We start from the raw sequence: 22,205 nt of genomic DNA, 5'->3' as shown, positions 1-22,205 counted from the left end.
CTTTTAATCAATATATATATATATATAGAGAGAGAGAGAGAGAGAGAGACTTGGGATCATGTGAGACCAGCCTGTTTTCGTGAGACCCGTGAGACCAACATTTTACACTTGAAACTTCACAGCAAAATACTGTGAAGGTGACTTTTTAAAACCTTCACAGTGTTTTTGCTGTGAAGGTTCGACTTTTTTTAAACCTTCACTGCGTTTTTGCTGTGAAGGTTACTTGTAAAAATGTGGTCTCACGGGTCTCACAAAAACAGGCTGGTCTCACGTGAACCCAACCCTATATATATATATATATATATATATATATATATTAGTTTTTCTTTACCATCTTGTTTATATTAGTTACTATATTATATTATTAGAGATTTGTTTCAATTATCTATATACTATATTATAAAATATTTGACAAAAACTTTTAAAATCATTTTTTATGCATGAAGTACTATTTATTGATGTATATTACTTAAAATTCAAGATTACAAGTAATTATACGTAAATACAACTTATTAAGTCTCCATGTTTAAATTCGCATGATTAACTGCAAATAAACATAATTAAATAGAAAATAAACATTTCATTTTAAATCTAAAATATAATTAAGATAATTATTGAGTTTTAACAAAATATTTAATTATTATCTTTGTAAAGATTATATTATAAAACCAGAAATTAAAAAATAAATTAGAAAAATACACAAAAAAAATTTAATAGTTAATTTAGTACTCTTTACCTCAATTCTACATTTTATTAAGCTCTTTATTAAAAATAAAATACAAAAATTATGTTGAAACAAATTAAAAATTACAAGTTGCATTTGAATATGGTTTTTTAATCGACGAGTGGATTAACCCCTATCCTTTAGCGTAATTTTTTTAATTAAAAAATTTTAATTTAATTTAAATTTACAATAAAAATATAATTTATTTAATTTTAATGATAAAACAAACTAACCCTTCAATTGTCTTATTCACCATTCCATACCCTCACGTTATTGCATTAGGTTGACTTATAGTTATGGCATCTTTAATATCATATTCCATACATTTAAATTAAGGTTTGGAGTCATCCGACTACGGGTAAATATCTCTGATATCTATACTACATTATAAAGTATTTGATAAAAATTCTTAAAAATCATTTTTTAAGTATGAAGTAATGTTTATTGATACATATTACTTAAAATTCAAAATTACAAGTAAATTATGCGTAAGTACAATTTATTAAAACTTCATGTTTGAATTCGTGTAATTAACTACAGATAAACATAATTGAATAGAGAATACATATCTCTTTTTAAATATGAAAATCCAAAAAAATGGCATAATCATTGACTTTTAACAAAATACTTGATCATTATCTTTATAAAAAATTATATTATTAAATCAAAATAAAAACTTGAATTACAGAAATACACACATAAAAAAAAGTTTAAATAGTTAGTTTGGTACTAATAATATTAAAAAATCAATTTTTTATGATATCTTCATATTTATATTTTATTCAAAAATAAAAACATTATTTTTTCTTCAAAACCACATAAAACCGATATCAATTGAGACAAAAAAATGAAATATTAAAATCGAGATATATCTCTTACATTGTGCGAATACCCTTATAGTTTTCTAAAAAATAGTTGTCTGGATTTTAAGTCAATTATTTTATTTCTAAAATCTTTAAAATAGAAAAAAGTATGAGATGGTAAATCTCTGAAATTTAGAGAACTAAAAATAATTGTTTATTATTTTCACCATAGAATTTCTAGAACAATAAATATTAAGAATAGATCAATAGTATTTTTATTAACTATATTGAGTAATTTAATTAATATTCTAATACTTAAAATATAAAAGTATGATTTTTTAAAGAATTTTATTTTTAATTATTTATTTTAAAGAAATTTTAAAGATATATATATTATAGATGTCCTAAGTGTTATAAAGTAGGAAGTCAACTGCAGTAAGGAATTGTAGTAATGGTTTTTTGGGTTTTGATTTTCTATAGTAATTAAAAAGTACATTCAAATCAGATCAATTATGTTGAATTAGGAGTTGTTTACCAAACACTTATTCGATAAATATTTACTGGTGAAATTTAACACTATCATTTACTTACCGGGTAAGATTTTAGTTCACCAAAACGGTATCGTATGCAACAATTTATCCGGTAAGTGCTTATGGTGGTAAGAGTCGTCACCTTCACTTACCGGGTAAGACTCTTGGTCCTTGTCTCGTTCTTACCGGGTAAGATTTTTGGTTCTTACCATATTCATCTGGTAGGGTAATGTGACTTGGTGTTCACTTATCCAAGTAAGCGTTTGGTAAACGGCCCTTTAGTTGAGTTGAAACTTTGTTATATCAAAATATTTTCTTATCTTTGTTATTGTGAATATGATGTTTTCTTTGTTCATAATTACTTCATTTATCATCATATTAATCAATACAACGTATCCATATTTCTTAAGTAGATCGAGTTCAACTGTTTTTCTCATTTATTGAACATATATAAGAAAACAAACATAGAGTTATTTAGAGACGAAGAAAAATCTAAAGTACATATATGTATATGAACAGGATGATGGTTTGACGGTCTAATGTACATATTAATAAGGCAGAGTTTGTTTTCTTAAGAGGTGTTAAAGTCTAAAGTCTTATTTCACTTTTGATTAATATGAGGTGGTGTTGAAGTCTGAAATCTGGATCAATAAGACTGTTTGATTTTGTAAACTGATAAACGTCTGAAGTCTAAAATCTGAATCAATAGTTTGTTTTTGTAAAGACAGGTAAGGCTGTAAACGAACCAAACGAACACGAACGGAGACTTGTTCATGTCCGTTTAACTTAACTGAACAAACGAACGAACACGAATGGTTAACGAACAAAAATCTTTGCGTTCATGTTCTTTCGTTTAGAAATCAGGTGTGTTCGTTATGTTCGTTTGTTAACATGCTAAACGAACGTAAACAAACGAACATAAACGAACGAGCTAAATGAACATAAACGAACAGGCTAAACGAACATAAATAAATATTATTTGAATTCAAAGTAAATAAACAAAAGATTATATATTAAGTTTAGTAAACAAACGAACGTAAACGAACGGTAAACAAACGAACGTTCATGAGCATAAATGAACGAATGTGACTATTGTTCATGTTCGTTCGTTTAACTAAGCGAAATTTTTTTTTTGTTTATGTTCGTTTATTTATTAAATAAACGAACATAAACCAACTTTTCGCCGAACGGTTCACTGAACATTCGGTTCGTTTACAGCTATAAAGGCAGGTGCAAATGTTTTGCAAAATTCTGAAAATTTTATAAAACTTCTGTTGTCAAAATTCATATTAATAATTGCTTAACAGATAGAACACAATAAGAACTTTTTGGATACCTTTCAGACTTCCGATGCTATCGGGAATGTTGTTTGTGAGTTTGTTTGTAGAAAGACCGATACTTTTGATAGATGATAGATTGCCGATAAAAGTTCTTGTTTCAAAATAATTTTCTAAGCTAAGCTATACGTACATAAATTATATGCATATATATATATATATATATATATATATATATATATATATATATTGAGGCTGGGTCAAATGCTAACCAAGATTATCGTGTTAATTTTGTTAACCGATCTTGACCGTTAATTTGAATAATAAACGGTTGTGATTTAATGATATTGAAAAATTAATTATTAAATTAATATTTTCAATTAACATATGTAAACAAAATATCAAAGGGTATTTAGGTAAACATTTGATACACGAGTTGTTAAACATATGAACAACTTGTGTATATCTTCAAACTAAATCAAACAAAAAAGATTAGACATATGAATAACATGTGAACCGTATGAACATCTTCTGTATATTCAGGAGCCAACTCTGCTGTATGTACATGAACACCTATGAACCAAGGCATCTAGAGCTGTGTTTTCATACGTGTTCACATGTTTTCACATGTTCTGTGTGTATGTACTCATATGAACATCTAGTAACTTGAATATACATGAACACTTATGAATCACGGCATCTAAAGCTGTGTGATTTCTGATGTGTCCATATGTCAAATGTGAGAACTGTCGATTAAAATAAATGTGAATTATAGAACATGAACACGTGTGAAACCCCAATGTCAATATTGCATCATGATCAATTGTGATATTTTCAAATTTGTAACACCCAATTAATTATTTGAGAGTTACATAAAATGACAAATTACTTAAATACCCTTGTATTTAATATATGAGTTACACTTGAACCAAAGAAAAAGATGAAATATAATTGGTTGAGCTTGGTTAACATAGTTAACACAAAAAAATGGTTAATATTTGAACCAAACGCTCTCTCTCTCTCTCTCTCTCTATATATATATATATATAGAGAGAGAGAGAGAGAGAGAGAGAGAGAGAGATCTTGAGAGAGGGAAGGTGAGTGAGTACATTTCACATGGGTGGTGAAAGGACAATAGCATCCCTAGTGGAGAAAAAAACAATAGCCGAAAAGAATCAAAGAAAAAAGGAAATAAGAGAAATTAAAATATTAGTTTACCTCTTATTTATTCAGACCCTATTAAGTAATAAGAGACTAAAAATAATATATAAAAAAACAAACAGTCTGAATTATTAAATGTCTGAACGAATCAGACATAAATGGTAATTAAGGGGTGAAAATGAAAAAACAAACAAGTCTAAGAGATTAAATCCAAGAAGAAAAAAAGGTATCAAGTTCATTAGATTGGGTTTGATAATTGATTCAAATGAAGGTAACATAATATATAATACTTGAAGATTTTACAACTCAATCACACATCGAATGACTTTGGATGAGGTTAGTCGGGTTTTTATACGGCCCTTATATACTACGTAAATAAACACTTTCCTAACATTTTTTTTATGTAGGGGGAATTAACATAATATACAACCCTTAACAAAGTTATTTACCGGATTAATTCCTTTCTAAAATGCAATTAATGAGATTAAAAGTGATCAATGGTTTAGATCGTTTCTTACGTTTCTAATCATAACTTTTATTCTCATATGATCCATCACACACACACACACACACACACACATATATATATACATATATATATATATATATATTGGTAAGGATCGTGTGTGAAATTAAGTTAAGGTGAAGCGTAAGAAGAGATATGAACACTTGATCACCTTTAATCTCAAACTCATCAATGAATCGCGCTTGATACATGGATTGAGCCGGTGGATCTCGATGCATCTCATCCTAGTGTGCATCAAATGATGGAGATCCCTTCTAACATTTCTCACCTTAACTCTCATTCTTACTGAAACCCAACCCTATATACACGTATATGTGTTTGCTCTCGTTGGCACGGATCAAGAATACGAATTAAATGACTTCCAAGTTTCATTAGGTAACACATGCAAATATGATCCACAAATCGACCATTTTTCTACTATAAATTAATGAAGAAAATGCCTTCAGAAAATAAAAAAAAACAAGACCATATATATATACATACATTGTTTGTATAACATATATACGATTAATTAATTGAAAGTTGGAGGAGAAGATTAGCAGCTAGCTAGCAATGGCAACCATGGATGTGTTCCAAATGAACCAAATAGTGACATTGGTGTTGTTGGTGGTAGGACTTGTGGGTGGAAGCCATGGTCAAACATGTCCGAACCAGCTTGAAAATCTGAACGTGTGTGCACCCTTTGTGGTTCCTGGCTCGACCAACTTGATTCCTAGCTCGGACTGCTGTGTGGCACTTGAAGCAGTTGACCATGCTTGCCTTTGCAACACTATTCGTGTAGCATCCTCTCTTCCTACCCAATGCAACCTCCCCCTTTCTTGCGGTAATTAATATTAAAATTAATCATTTTTTTGTTAAAAAAAATTAATATAATAATATTTAATATGTATTTGCATGTTGTGACGTGGAATTGTTGAATTAAAAATTAATTAAATGAATAATTTGTTTTTTTTTTAATTTTATGCATATGCAGGAAACTGAAATATGGACACGAAGGTGATGTTGGTCAGCGTTGTTTTTGGTTTTGGTTTTGGTTTGTGATCTATTAAGTAATGACGAGCAGGTGGATCTGTTATCAGCTTTGAATAAAAACATGTTCGCTTTCGGATTTGTTCCTTCTTTTTTAATTAAAAACAAATTAAATTATGTATTGTCGTTAATTGTGAAATAATGTTTAACTTTATAAATGTAACGTATTCTTGATTATACACGGGTAAGTCATCCAGTCAACGGCGATTAAGCTATATTCAATTTGTGTTAAATTGATTTCCGTGTTCGTCCCTTGGCTACTCAATTAGACCGATTAAGCTACAAAAAAGCTAATTATTTCAAACAAACGATGCTAATTTCATAAACTTCGAATCGCAACGCAAATTGATCCAACATTCGATATAATGTTACAATAGCTCTTTTGTTAACTATAAAATTTTGATACTATGTTTATGATATGGGTTCAATATAAGTTCCAATATTATTATGTAAAATAAGTAGTCACTTTTATAAGTGTCAAAATTAATAAATCTTTAAAAGCCTTACTACCATCCAAAATGGACCGAAAACACTTGATCCATTAAAAGTTTTGGGCTTCTAATTTTTATTGGGCTAATTTTTTGTTTATTGGGCTAAATTTTTCTTTATTGGGCTAATATCTTTATCTTATAAGGCACTCACAATCTTAAAACATCTCCAATACATTGTTTTTTTAAGCAAAGAATTTAGTTTTTTATAGGAACCAACATTGTGGATAGTTGTAATTAAGAATCTCATACCTTTTGAGTTCGTTTACAATAACTTTGGTTTTTACTTTGAAGTTGGTGTGAAATGACATTTTGCTGTTTTTTTTTTAATATTTTGAATTAAATATTTGATATTTATTTATACATATATAATAATTATTGTAGGGGTGACAATGGGTCACGTTGGGTTGAGTTCGGGTTCAATTCATTTATTAAATAGGTTGAAAATCTCAACCCAACATAACCCATTTAATTAAATGGGTTGAGATTTTTCATCTCAACCCAACTTGTTACCTAAATAGGTTGACAACGAGTTGACATGTTTACGATTTTTTTAACCAAACCTGTTAAATAATTAGGTTGAACTTGGGTTGACTCGTTTAATTTTAAAATTTTAAATTAAAAAAAATGACTAGACTATTTAACTTTTTTGAACAAAACACAACACAACCACAAATACGAATAAATTGTTTAAAGTTTGAATAAAACACAGCAACGACAAATATATTGTTTAAAATAAATTAAAAAAATTTAAAATTCTAAGTAACTCGACTTCCACTTTCATCAACCCCAAGTTCACTCTCGGTATTAATTTCCTATTGATCCTCTACTTCTCTTGAAGAGTTGGATTGGACTTTGGAGGTGATAATAGAGTAATGGACTAAAGAGTTTTCTTAGGGTTTCATGATAATTAAGAGTAATTGAGGCGATTAAAATTTGAACTATCATCTCACGATGGTTGGATTTTTAATTAAGAATAAAACAAAATTAAAAATTAATATACTAGATATAACATTGAGAATAAAACAAAATTATATAATATTTTAAATGGTTGAAAACAGGTTGTAAACGAGTTGAAAATATGTCGAAAAATCCAACATAATCCAACCCATTTATCTAAATAGGTTGAAAAACTCAACCCGAAATGGGTTGGGTTAGGTTAGCTGGTTGGGTCATTTTTTGTCACCCCTAAATCATTGTTGTTGAAAAAATAAATAGGATCCATAAAAAAAGTTCTTATAAAGAGTACCATTGTAAAACTTTTTTATAAGTCTTTAATTCGATTAGTTGAAAATGATGTAGTAACAAAAATAATTATAATAAACAGATTTTTGTAAGAATTTTCATCGAAGTTGTTTTTTAATATAACAACCGTGGTTTTTATTTTAAATGTGAAATTATATTTTAACAGTGTTTTATATATGTTTGGACATTTAAATAGGTTTTTATATATTTTGATACATTACAATATTATTTGCATAGTTGAAAAGAACTTTTATTGAAGATGTTCTCAATAAATAAATAAATACATATTTAATGGTAGAATTTAATCATTTGAAAACTTTAAAAATTGTCAGGTCCATGAGGAAACTTTTACCTTAATTAACATATATTTGTTTCATATGTATTCGTTTCACAATTTAAACTTTTTTTCATGTATTTTTTTTTCCACAAAAGTCTAAGGTGACGTTTGGTTCGCATAATGTTTTTGAATGAAATTGAATATATCAAAGAAATTTGACTATGAAAGAACTGAAATGGAATGTTGTCAGGTTTGACTACATTTTTGGTTGGCAGACATTGGAATGAAATCTGTTAAGGAATTGAAATCTTTTTGTTTGGTTCATAGAATGCAGCTTTAGAATTGGAATAAAATTTTGGTAAATAACCAAAATGCATTTTTTTGAAAATTTTAATTTTTTTAAAACTAAAAATACTTCAATAAAATAATCATTTAATATGTAAAACAATATAAAATACACAACCCAAATATAATCATAAGCCAAACGACGTTACTAAATCGACGGTGGTCGGCGGTGGTTCAGATCGGTGGTGGTCCGCAATGATTTAGATCGATGGTGGTCCGCAGTGGTTCAGATAGTGGTGGTCCGCAATGATTTAGATCGATGGTGGTCCGCAATGGTTCAGATGGAGGTGGTCAGCGGTGGTTCAAATAGGCGGTGGCGGCAATGGTTGTTCAAATCGGTGGTGGTCGGCGATGTCCGACGGTGATTCAGAGCAATGGTAGTCGTCGGTGGTTGGCAGTGATTTAGATCGATGGTGGTCCGTTGTGGCTCAAGTGACGATGGTCAAATGTAGTTCAGATTGACGATAAATCAGATCGATGGTGGCTCAGATCGGCGGTGGTTCAGATCGGCGGTGGTGGTCGGCGATGATTCAGATCGGTGGTAGTCGACGATGGTGGTGGTCGGCAGTGGTGGTTCAGATCGGTGGTGGTTGGCGGTGGTTCAGACCGGTGGTAATCGGTGGTGGTGGTCGGCGGTGGTTCAGACCGGTGGTAATCGGTGGTTCAGACTGGTGGTAGTCGGTGGTGGTGGTGGTCGGCGGTGGTTCAGATCGGTGGTAGTCAGTGGTGGTGGTCGGCGGTGGTGGTGGTTCAGATCAATAGTGGTCGAGAGGTGGTCGACGATGGTCATATTGAGTTTTATGAGATTATAGTATATTAGGTTAAGAACATATTTGGTATAATGAATATATAGATTTCATTCCATCAAAATACCATGTAGTTGATAAGGAATGTTAAAATCCTTTATCCATGGAATTCATAGGAATCTGAAGATTTATTCCGCTGAAAAGAATGAATCAAATAAAGGAAATGAATCTGATCAAAGGAATTTAACATTCCAATTCCTTCAAATTTCTTCAAAATTTGCTAACCAAACACGACCTAAAAATATTAATTCTATGAAGCGACGACTTGGAAATCACTAACGACCATAAAAATAAATAATAAATGTTGGTTTTGTATGTTACTTTAGACTTTTGTTGTCCGTGTGGACCGCCATCTTATCTGTCAAAAGCCGTCCATTTTTAAAAACCTTGGGGACCCAAAATTTAAACTACCGCCCAAAATCCTCGTTGCGTCTTTTAAACCCCTATTTTCCCCTTCTAAATTCTCTCACTCTCACTGAACACGCCGGCGATGGAAGATGGGTAAGACAACCAGGTGGCTCCGTTCTCTTTTCGGCGCCAAAAAGTCTTCACATCGGAGACAACAACCGCCGGAAAACCAACCTTCATCTGCGGCCTTACTTTCGTATCTCAAACCATCTGATGATAATAAGCACGCCATAGCAGTAGCGGCAGCCACCGCTGCTGTGGCGGAGGCAGCGCTCGCTGCGGCACATGCGGCGGCGGAGGTTGTCAGATTGACAAGTGGTGGCGGCGGCGGCGGATGTGGTGGTGGTAGAGGGTATTACGACGGTGAGCGACTACGGGGAGTGGCGGCAGTGAAGATACAATCGGTGTTTCGGGCTTACCTGGTGAGTGTTTTTTTTATATCAAAATTACTAAGTTGCCCTTGTATAAATTCGAACTTTTGAATTAAATATAAGATTAAAAGGCAAATGGAGTGGGTAGTTTTGTATTTTGGGTTGTGGTTCAACAACTTTAATTTAATTAATATGCACAAATCTTCATTGATTTTATAAATTGGGTCCCACCACTTTAACAAATACACACAAACACACACAAAACCATTACTTTCATCTCTTTATTATTCTTGGAAACAACCACAAAACCATTACTTTCATCTCTTTATTATTCTTGGAAACAACCACAAAACCATTACTTTCATCTCTTTATTATTCTTGGAAACAACCACCACATATATTACACGTATGCTTTTATATATTTATTTAGGGATGTTTGGTAAGATGTATTAAACAGTAATCAATGAGAATAAAAATAAAAGTAAAAAAAGAACTGTTTGTTTTTTATGATATAACAGATCTATTCCTGCAAAAGCTCACATTTTCATTCCATGTTAAACTGAGAGGAATTTGTCATTTTCATTATTCTGCTTGAATCAAACGTCCCCTTAGATTTTAATAATTATTTATGATAATTTTTAGAATTCAATAATGTTTATGAAAACCCAATAATTAAATTAAAAAATTTAATAAAAATGTGTCGCTTTTTTGTCGGTAAGGATTAATTGTACGAACCAATTATATAATTTGATATAAGATGTTTAAAAAAATCCATGTACCAAATTATTGTCTCTATTATCTTTCTTGTTTATTGCTTAAAATTTTATTTGTTTTAAAGAATAATATAAAGAATATCTTATAACGAAATAAAAAACAAAAATCTTCATTTTATAATTTTAGACATTTTCGATAAATTTTCTGAAATTGAAAAAATCAAAATTCAAAATCTACATAAAAAATCAAATTCAGTTTTGTTATTCTAAAATTTTATAATATTACTTATATTATTAAAATATTTCATTCGAAACTGGGGATTAAGGGTGGGGTTCCTGTCCAGGTAACATGTATTAAATATGGCTAGATGACATGATTTCTAACCGTCCTGTCGTTGCATATTAAATATATCATACACTTATTATTAAGTATATTATTTGTAAAAAAAACCAGATTTAATATCGTTTAAATTTAGAATTAGTACATTTTTCTAATTTGTTTTACCAAAAAAACATAGAGTCAAAAGCGTTTGATCAGACAGATACATATAATATTAGGATTTTTTGTTAACATATAAATATTTGATATTTTATAAAAATAAAATTGTGAAAATATGAAACATTGTAACAAGTGCATAAAAACACATTTTTGGTTATAAATTTGCACTTTTTTTGTTATAATTACGAATCTTTCTGGTTTTATTCACGTGTATTTCATTTAAAGTTCAAAAAAGTTAAACTGTAATTTTTAGAATAATTTTTATTTTATTTTATTTTATAGAGTAAATTACGGTTTTAATCCCTATGGTTTGTTGATAATGTCATCTCTGTCCATGTAGTTTATAAATTTTAATTATCGTCCCTATAGTTTGCAAGTTATTACTATTTTCGTCCCTTGACTAATTCCTTGCTTTATCAAAACGGTAAAGAATTGTAAATTATATGTATCGAAAGAACGAATAAATTATAAATCAAATATTTGGCGGATGTGTAGGCTAGGAGAGCATTGAGGGCACTTAAGGCATTGGTGAAGCTTCAGGCGCTCGTGCGAGGCCACATCGTTCGGAAACAGAGTGCCGACATGCTTCGAAGAATGCAGGCCATGGCTCGTCTACAGGCTAGAGCCTGTGCCAACCGGGCTCATTCCTCGGCTTCACCGCATTCAACCATCAAGTCTACGCGATCCTACCACCATCCTGTCAGTAAAAAACCAACTCCTTTCATAAACCTTTGCGTTCAATTCTTACATAGATCCATCTTCTTATTGATCGATTATTTCCTTGCAAACACAGCGATCTAGCTCCATGTCGAATGTGAAAGTTAGTTTTGGCAGAGAACGACAACATCATAGTGGACCGTATTGGTTAGAAAGTTGGATGGATGATATCTCGTGGACGAGCAAATATGACGATACAAGCGATAAGATTCTTGAAGTAGATACTTGGAACCCAACTCGAAGGCCAAGGAAGACTACTACTCCAATAAAACCGAAGAAACCCATGTACACCAGCGACGTTTCCTCAATTTGGGGAACGGAGAAAGCCGAGTCAACCGTTGAAGATAACCCGATAACATATTGGCCAGGAAGCAGCCGTAAAGCAAGTCCACTTGTTCCAGCAAAGCTATTTAGAGACAATCCGAGTCACCCAAACTACATGGCTAACACAGAATCATCTCAAGCTAAGCTACGGTCCCTGAGTGCTCCGAGGCAGAGGATGGCGTTTGAGAGAACGAGTAAAACCATCCGACGCCCTTTGGATTATTCGGATACCAACTCCGAGCATGGTTTCCGTAGGTAGGATGGTACGTCTTCGATTAACCGGTGTGGGTTGGTTTTCATCAGACACTTTCTTGGTGTCATTCTTGTACAGTAACCTTAAAACCTTCTTGTTTGTTTGAAAAATAACATGTTTGTGTTCTTCTTCTTATGTAAATGTCTGCACTTTATAACGTTTTGGTTCTCAACTTTGAAATCTGAACTATTTTATCTTGTTTGGTAATGACTTAATGATATAGAAATTGAAAAGCGTCTTATTCAATAAGCTTTTAGGGAGAACTTTATACAGAAAATCCAAATATCTCACTTCAAGTTATAAAACATATTTCTTTTATATATAAAAAAATGCATTTCAAATAAATAACTTTTAAATCTATAAAGACAGATTAATCAATACAAGTAGTTTTATCCCTATAGGACTCGATAGAAGTACAACCAAAAAACCCCTAACAAAACAAAGTGTAGGCTTATAAGATGAAGAAATTATGCTATAAAACTAGCAAAAAGAGCGAAGTCTAAAACCTTACTAGCGGCAGTCAGTTTCAGGATCGACGAGAAAGCCAAAGGAAACACCGCAAAAACCCGGCAAAGTACCAACGGCAATGGCGGCACGTGAACCATAGGAAGTAATGATACCGATGAAACACAAGCACATAGAGCGTAGATTAAAATCAGCATAAGCAAGATAGCCGAGAGTGGTCATGGCATCGCAACAAGGGGACCCTTGATACGGATATGGTGTACCGTTCTTGACAAAGTCCGAGCAACTGGATATGAGGGAGGCCACGGTGAGGCAATCCACAGCCATTACGGTCTTCACAACCACCATCGTCAACAACCAACCACCTAAAACCGCCTTTAAACTCACCATCTTCATTGGTCTGTTCCATCTCTTAAAATGTGATTAGAATCTGAGCATATAAAGGGGTACCCAATTTATGGTGGGTGTGCAATAAGAAATGCATGCTCCGAGTCACGCTCGTTTGTGTTTGCACGAGTAGCATAAACAACGTTATATGTGGCCTTTGTTGCATTGGTAAGCAGATGGAACTATAACAGGACATGACAGAACTGAATAGACGAAAATGCAGTAGGTCAATGAAAGAATTACTTAAAGTTTTGGGGTTTTAATTTGACACTCGATAGTTTAGTAATTTACCAAAATCTAATGTCCCACTCATTCCTGCCCTTTCTCAAAGGCTCTTTGGTTGATTTTCCATCAAATCATTGATGAATAAAGTTGTCTATTTTAAGATTGTGAATATTTGTTTAAAAGGGTTTTTTCATTAAGATGAAAGCAGCATGTTTTTTAATTGAGATGAACAAGTTTAAAAAAAACTTTGCTATATGCATGAATTTTCCTCCAAGAATCTTACCGAATAAAAACCACTTTCTATATCATTGAACCACTACCGAACAATCATATATAATCGAATAAGCCACGTCCAATTAAGCTCGTTAAGCTGGCTAAGTCTACCATTACAGCAAACATGAACCAAATTTTTATTATGTCATGTCTAGCATAACCAAACACAAACACAGTAATTGATTGCTAAAAATCAGGGGGTGGCTTCTACCAATCCCTCAAAAATATCAGACTTAACTTCGCAAACATATCGATCTAAAAAATCAGATAAAAAAGAAAAGCAAATGTAAATAGAAGGTGTTTCATATTTGAAATTGTGAATGGTAACAAACATCTGAGTGAAAGGTATGCCTCAAGAGAATCGACATCACAGGTACAAAATATTCAAAAGTTTACCTAAGCAGGTTAAGCCTAATAAAGCAGGAAACAGAAATGGAACTTTAACGCTTTCCACCACCACCTCCGAGCTTAGGTCCCTTACCTCCTTTAGCCACATTGCCGCCCTTGCCTTGGGTCTTTTGTTTGGATATTACCTCAGCTTTCTTTGCCTTCTTCTCGTCCTTGGTTTTCTTGATCCGTTCCTTGATTTCCCTGCATTGTAGGTAACATGATTAGTTATGCAAAGTTGGTAACTAGTAAGTGACCAAAGTCACTATGATTAAGAAAAACCATCGTACCGAAGAGCTGCCTCCCTAGCAGCATCACGAACTTCAGGTTTTTCGCTTCTCTTCTTCTGAATAACTTCCAAGGTGGCTCCCACAATAGCCCTAGAGTAAGGCTTCTTGGTGGCACGACGCCTCTTCCTCACTGCTTCTTGAGCAATGTCCTGTTTTGTTTCAAGAACAAGAAAGACAATCAATGATATTACCAAGAATATGATCAACCAAAATAAACAAAAATGTAACAAGCAACCAGCCAATTAATGAACTTCTCTCACCTTCTTATGTTGCTTTCGGAACATGGCAGTCCATGTGAGCTTTGAGGGCTTCAGCTTATTGTGGAAGTACCTCTTGCATTTGGAATTTGCAAACAAAAAGACCTAAATTGACAACAAAGAAGTTTAATTCCTAAAATTGTTAAAGTAAACAATCCAAACTAAACGATGAATGCACTTGACTACACACGCAAAGGATACCCAAAACACATCCTTGTTATATAAGCATATACCTGAGAGTCAGATCGAATGAACCTAATACCCCTGCCAGGATAAATCTTCTGGCCACTGAATCGGCAGAGCTCAGTCCTATGGTTACCAGAGAGAAAAGGTTAAAATCTTAAACAAACCGAAAACATCCAAGAAAATGATTCTAACAGCATTTAATACCAAAATTAAAAAAAGACAATCAATTGTTATCACAGACGCTGTGATTCAATGCGAAAAGGCAAGAATGTGTGACTAGAAAACCTTTTTGGGCAGTGTTATAATGATATAACAACAGAATGGTATGGTTAATCGATCTAGATTACCATTCGGCAACGTAATGCAACGCTTGTAAAAGCAGAATGCTCATATACAACTTAGCAATGATCAAAAGCCAAGTGCGACCATCTGAACATGAAATCAAAGTCAAGAAGATATTGGGAAAAACCCTAAAACGCATAAACCATTACACGCTCCAATACGATCCTATTTCAAGCTATAAATTGAGCAGATCTCGTTCAAGTAACATTGTTTGAGAACATTACTACAAAATATGGTCATATTACCACGTTAATAACCTTGTTAGTGATTTTTTTCTGGAAAACGAACGCTAACATTAACCTACCAGATTGATCAAGAATTCCATTTACAAATCAACAAACCAAACCCCCTACGACTTGCAAGTACAAGTGACGAACGATTAAGATGAATCAAAGTAAAGGATAGAAGGAATCATACTTGAGAACCATGGCGGCCGCTGCAACAGTTCTTGTATGCGATAAAATAAAACCCTTGAAACCCTAATTAGATTTGGTTCTTATACAGCATCATCGGGTGCGGATACTATAAGTAAGTGTTTTGAATATGCCATATACCCTCCTCAAGGAAATAAAGTGAGCATTTATAGCCCCTGTAGTTTAGTATTTTACGAATTTGTACCCTATTTTGTCCCAAATTTGAATTTTGAGGATGATAACTGCAAATTGTTTTCTTTATCTCCACCTTTAAATAATTAATTTGAGTATATTCGTAAACAACCGTTCTTTGTTTATATACAAAATTAATTTAACGTCGTCTAATGTTTTCTTTGTTGTAGCTGTTGCAATTTTGTTTTCTCCGTTGCATGAAGAATCCAATTACATTTGTTACTTTTGTAATTAAAAAAAGAGGTAATAGAAAAACGTTTGTTTACTTTTTTTAGTACTTATCAAATGTTTTTTGTTAAACATTCCATATCTATTGTGACACCTTAAGATGAGATAAATAAATAAATTAGAAAGCAAAAAAGAACAGGAAAAATAAAATAAAATGAGTTTTATTTTATTGAATCAAAAATATTAAAGTATTTGAAAATTGGATTAAAAATGAAGGAAAATGTCAAATTAAGGGTGAAAAGTGTAAAGTTGTCAAAAATAATAAAGCAAGGGGGCAAAACGAATTTTCTGATAGTTAAGGGGTTGCATTAGATGTTAACAGATCCAAACCAAAAAGACTTGTTTTGTAAATATATCAGATCTGCAATTTTCAGAAACTTGAAAACAACAACTTCTTTGAAGCTTCCTATTGGTTCGAATTTTCAGCTATTAAGACAAAAAAAAGTTTCAGATATATGTAGATAACACTTTCTTCTACATTTTGGTACAAGAAAACTAAAATTTCGTCAGGTTTGGAAAAAGAAATCGGAGATTGAAATTCGAGTTCGAAAAGCTCTGTTTATTGACGATTGGAGGTAAAATACCCAACCAAAATTCGAGTTCTTTATATGCTTAGTTTTGTTTTTAGGTCCTATATGGAACATTAGTAGTCTTACGTCTCGTATTTTAGTTTTGGAGGCCCGATTTTGAGTTTTTTTACTGATTTTTGAGTGGTTTTTAAGACCCCAACTTTAAACGAGCACGAGACTCGATACTTGATGTTTCTAGTTGATTTTTGTTCCTATGGTTAAGAAAAATCATATTATAGTGTTTTAAGAAAAAAATCATCGAAAGCGATGAAAAAACGAGGCCGAACAGCCGTTTCCCGGTTGTCGAAGCTGTTGGGACGCTGTAGGAGGTGTGGTTGACGCTTGGCGGGCCTGATTCTGGCCATGTGGGCCCTTTTTGGGCCTTAATTTTATTCTGGATTAGAGATGGCCAAAAACCGGTCTCGGGCCGGTCGCAATTGGTCCTCATTTTTCTCATAACCGGCTATAACCGGTCCCAGCATAATCGGTCCCGGTCCCGGTCCCAACCGAAAATGATAGGACCGGTCATAATCTGGATTGTTTTGTCTATTGGACTTAGATTTGGTTCATAACTCTATAATCTATATAATATCTTTGGATTTATTTGGATAATTAATCTGACCACTAATTAAGGTCCAAATATAATTAATTAATATCTGATTCCATTTTATTATGTTGTATAAGTTATATTGTTTGATTTATTTAATTTTTAAAAAAATTAGTATGTTTTTTAAATTGATTAGTAACTTAATAAATGTTTTTTTAGTTGTCATAATTTGATTTTATCAGTTGTCTGAGACATCTTAATATGAGACATAAGTTTTATTTAGTTACTAAAAGAATAATTGACGTTTAGAGTCGTTATCAAGCATATTACTGAGATGTTTCTTAAATTATTTTGATGATCTAATATTGAGATTAAGGTGTCGTATTTTTTAGTTAATCAATCACATGGACGCTTTAAATTTGAGAGTTTGATTTATAAGATCATAAAATGATTATTTTGACGTTTTAAGCCGTTGTTGAGTTTTAGTTACAGAGTTTGACTAAAATTAGTCGGGGTTTGACCGAGTTGACCAATGGATTGACTTTTGACACATTTGATTCATGTAGATTTTAATGATAGGTCAAATAGAGTTGTTTGAGACATATTAAGATGCTCATATACTAAGTTTGACTTTAGGTCGGGTCATAATGACTTTTGTTGACTTTTGAATAAATTAAGCCCTTAATAAGATATTATGATATGAAATGTGTAAACATTTGGTCAAGAGCAACCAGTAGTCAATCTACATGCAATCATGTGAGTCTTTATGAGATTTACAATGAGATGCATACCTATGTACAAATTTATTTTCGAGCATTATATGATTTTTATGATGATATGTACGTATACATGATGTTTCAGTTTACATACATAATATATTTTATATGTATGTTATTTTATGAAACGGTTGCATGCTCTGTGTTTATTTTGTTTTCAAATAACTTTAACATGTTATTTTATATTAAAGTTTTCTGAAAATGTTGATAATTTATCGTTAAATACAAAAAAAGGTTCCCTTATTTAATACGAATTAAATTTTCATTAAAAAACAAAATTTATGGGATAAACATATATGTATTCATCTAAAAAACAATAATGTTGGATTTAGTATTCATGAAAACGTTGATAAGTTATCAAAACTTTAATAAAACGTTGATGAATAAAAATCCAATTAAGAAATTATTTAATTAAATAAAAAAGTTCTAAAAATTCTAATTATTTCGTATTTTGAATGATTAAGTTTTTAAAACTATTTTTTTAAATGAAAAAACCATTAAACTTACTCATTATGAATGATTAAGTTCCTTAAACTTATTTTTTTAAATGAAACACATTAAACTTTTTCATTTTGAATGAATAAAATTATTGAACTTTCTAATTTTGGATGATCAAGCTTAATGATTTTTTTCATTCAAAAAATTAGTTAAGAGACTTAATCATTCAAAACGAGAAAGTTTAATGATTTTTTCATTTAAAAAAATAGTTCAGACTTAATCTATAATATATTATAAAATATTTGACAAAAACTTTTAAAAATATTTGTTTATGCATAGAGTAATTGATGTATATTACTTAAAATTCAAGTTTCCAAGTAAATTGTATGTAAGTATAATTTATTAAATCTCCATGTTTAAATTTGTGTAACTAACAACATATATCCATAATCGTAACAAGATAAATATATAATTTAATATAAAAATTCTAAAATATAATTAGAATAATCAGTCTAACAAAATACTTAATTATTATTCTTATAAAAAATTATATCATTAAACCAAAAATAAATCACTTCTTTATCAAATCTAGTTTAAATTACAATAAAAAAACACTGAATTAAAAGAATTACACAAAAAAATAACTTTTAAAATAGTTAATTTGATATTAATATCGATATATTTTTTAAAAGTTTTATGATATCTGTAAATTTATATTTTTTTCAAAAAAAATCATTATTGTTTTCTCAAACCACATAAAACCGTATAAGATCGATAGAGACAAAAAATAAAATGAAACATTAAAATTGAAATGTATCTTGTTGAATTAGGTGAGTACCATCATAATCATTTAAAATGAGATAGTTTTTTGAGGTTTTTTTGATTTTTTCATTAACCAAAATAATTAAACATGTAAATCGGGAATATGTCAGGGACCATATTTGTAAATTACTCATCCCGCATAAGATTCCGGTTTCCCGATAGAAACCGTAAAATTGTAACGCTTTTTGGTGCTCGACGTCTGTGGCCGGAGACGGCGATTTTGTTGAAGCTATGATGTTGGTAGTCTGCTATCCTTGCCATACCAAATAATCCAATTTTTACAGCCTTAACACTACTCTTCACTCACAACGACGTACAATTGAAGAATTGTTTTCTCCATCCAGGCCCGTTTCTGACCTTTTTTAGGTCTTGGGCGAGATGTAAAAAAGGGGTACTCGATAAGTACGATATTTTTTCAATATATTGTTTTTATCATTAGAAATAACATTGAATTCATATAAAAACGTTTTTCCGAGTATTTTTGGACACAAAATCAATCAATACTCATTTCTAAATTAATATTATCTACTAGAACATTTTTATGTAGTATCGGTAATTTGTTTCATTATCAAAAACATCATATGATATACTTTTGGTACATAGAATGACATTATTTGGGGTCACAAAGTTGATTCTTCTGATTTCCGAGTGACGCTATGTAAATCAACGTAAATATGTTCCATGTCATCTCATGTTAATGTTTTTTAACATCATTTTAAACTTTTATATTATGTTTTTGAATTTGAGAAGATTAATACCGGTTTTAAACTTTTATATTATGTTTTCGAATTTGAAAAGGAAAGAAAATAACGAGAAAGGAAAAGAAAAATAAAAGAAAGGAAGAAAAATAAAGTTTTTTATTTGTGTTTTTAGTAGAGAAGAGAGAGGAAGGAAAAATAATGAAATAAAAATAAATTTTGATATAAGTTTTTTTCTTTCCTTTTCTTTTCTTTTCCCTAAAAAAATCTCGTGAACAAAATATTTTTCTTCCTTTATTATTTTTCTCTCTTTCCTACGTAAAAGAAGACTAAAAAACATAAGGTTAGGGTTAAACAAACTTTTTTGGAATAATCAATTATATAAATTAAAAAATTTATGTTGATGATAGTTTGAGATCTTATTCTTCTTTTAGAGATAGAATGTTACATAAGATTTATACACTCAATATTAGATAATAAAGAACAACTATAAAAAAGCAATTAAGTTTTGTTATTCTAAATATAGATATAAGTTGTACCATCTTACGTGGTTGGTAATTTTTTCAAAAGATGGGGTTTTGTTAGCTAATAACAAAAAAATATATCATATTCTAATATAAAAATAGAATTCACGCGATAATGGAACAATGAAATGAGTCGATGGGAGATAGATTATGGAGAATATATATCAAAGTTTCCGAAGCAAGTAGTTTTAGATTAAAAAAACTTAGAAAAACATTAAATAATATTATATATTGAATGACAAATTAACTTCTTTATGTATTTTTTTCTCCAATATTTTTAATTCATGCATGTTTGAGTCTTTAATAGTTAACATAGTACCAAAAAATTTTCTTGCCATATTAGATACTAATTTATTTATATGTCTTCTTACTAATTTTTTTAACTATTATTATATATATATATAAAAAATCCGGGCCCCTAATTTTTATGGGGCTGGCGTACGCCGTACCCGCCTTCCCCGGGACGTCCCCGTCTCCATCTCTTGTTGTCTTAGGTGGCGTTTGGTTCACAGATTCTAAAGGAATCTGAAAGAATTGGAATGTTGAATTTCTTTGACCAGATTCATTTCCTTCGTTTGGTTCATTCTTTTCAACATAATGAATCTTCATATTCTTATGAATTTCATGGATAAAAGATTTTAACATTCCTTGACAAATAGATGGGATTTTAATGGAATGAAATTTTTTATTTTCATAATACCCAATATACCCTCATCCCATCTTATAATGCCCTAATCTCACAAACAGCCGACATCCGCCTCTTCTCCATCGAACACCATTTCTCCATTTCTGCTCGATTTCTTCTCTATAGAACACCATTTCGGCTCGATTGCTTCTTCATCGAAMACCATTTTCGGATCGATTGCTTCTCCAACGAATACCAACTCGCTAACAGGTTTGATTTCTTTTTAGTATTTCGATTTCTCCCTGCTCGATCTTTTTTTTCTGCTACTACGGTTTTGATTTTCCATGCACGATTTTGTTTCTCCATGCTCGATTACTGTTGCTGCTCGATTTTGTTTCTGCTCGGTTTTGATTCCTGTTTTGCTCGATCTTTGTTTCTATTACTACGGTTTTGATTATCTGCTTGTTGCGGTTTTGCTCGATTACTTCTCGATTTTCTATTTATCTCTGCTTGTTGGATTACATATATGTCATTCTTACCATTCATATATTTCAATATTACTGTTTCTCTCTGCTTGCTCAATATTACTGTTGCTCAATGTTTCAAGAGGTATTGTAGTTGGCAGGGAAGTGATTTGTTGGTATGATGTAAAATGTTTGTCATTTAACAAGTTGTATTCAATATTCATGTTTCTTTAAAACAGGAAATGGMCYGAATTAGTCTCACGACACGAAAACGTAGGATTCTGCGATTGTTTCTGGAAGAAGCTATGAGCGCTATTGCTTGCTTTTTCATTACAGTTTGTTGCTTAGTAGCCAAACATAGAAGGGATAGACCCCGTATCCAATATTCGTGTTCAAATATGGATCGATCTAAAATATTGCGTAGGTATGCCTACGATAGTGACACCATGTGCATATCACAACTTAGGATGGATAGAAGRTCTTTTAAGAAGTTATGTGATATGCTTGAAAGATTAGGAGGATTACAAGCAACTAGGAATATGGATATCGATGAACAAGTTGCCATTTTCCTTCACATGGTTGCTCATAATGTTAAGAATAG

At 31.3% G+C, this 22,205-nt stretch overlaps 4 protein-coding genes across 4 annotated transcripts; 2 read left to right on the top strand and 2 right to left on the bottom strand.

The window, feature by feature from the left end:
- The first annotated feature begins 5,582 nt into the window (after positions 1-5,582).
- LOC112526558 (stamen-specific protein FIL1) lies at positions 5,583-5,852 on the top strand. Its single transcript, XM_025137270.1, has one exon. It carries the CDS (start codon positions 5,583-5,585, stop codon positions 5,850-5,852), a length of 270 nt encoding a protein of 89 aa, XP_024993038.1.
- A 3,812-nt stretch (positions 5,853-9,664) lies between these two features.
- LOC112523483 (protein IQ-DOMAIN 32-like) lies at positions 9,665-12,682 on the top strand. The gene is made up of 3 exons (XM_025133107.1): positions 9,665-10,041; positions 11,698-11,901; positions 11,996-12,682. Exons 1-3 carry the CDS (start codon positions 9,709-9,711, stop codon positions 12,500-12,502), a joined length of 1,044 nt encoding a protein of 347 aa, XP_024988875.1. The 5' UTR covers positions 9,665-9,708; the 3' UTR covers positions 12,503-12,682.
- A 324-nt stretch (positions 12,683-13,006) lies between these two features.
- On the bottom strand, positions 13,007-13,351 carry LOC112516927 (putative non-specific lipid-transfer protein 14). Its single transcript, XM_025124185.1, has one exon. The coding sequence runs from the start codon at positions 13,349-13,351 to the stop codon at positions 13,007-13,009; it is 345 nt and encodes a 114-aa protein (XP_024979953.1).
- Positions 13,352-14,130: 779 nt separating this feature from the next.
- On the bottom strand, positions 14,131-15,787 carry LOC112515812 (60S ribosomal protein L24). Its single transcript, XM_025122750.1, has 5 exons — positions 15,726-15,787; positions 15,014-15,089; positions 14,784-14,885; positions 14,524-14,672; positions 14,131-14,437 (listed from the first exon to the last, which is right to left on the bottom strand). Exons 1-5 carry the CDS (start codon positions 15,734-15,736, stop codon positions 14,287-14,289), a joined length of 489 nt encoding a protein of 162 aa, XP_024978518.1. The 5' UTR covers positions 15,737-15,787; the 3' UTR covers positions 14,131-14,286.
- Between the last annotated feature and the right edge of the window lie 6,418 nt (positions 15,788-22,205).

The sequence above is a fragment of the Cynara cardunculus genome (genome assembly GCF_001531365.2).
Source record: "Cynara cardunculus var. scolymus isolate 2C chromosome LG 1, CcrdV1, whole genome shotgun sequence".
Classification (NCBI taxonomy): domain Eukaryota; kingdom Viridiplantae; phylum Streptophyta; class Magnoliopsida; order Asterales; family Asteraceae; genus Cynara; species Cynara cardunculus.
The sequence above is the reverse complement of the archived record's forward strand: the minus strand, read 5'-3'. Positions and strand labels throughout refer to the sequence as shown.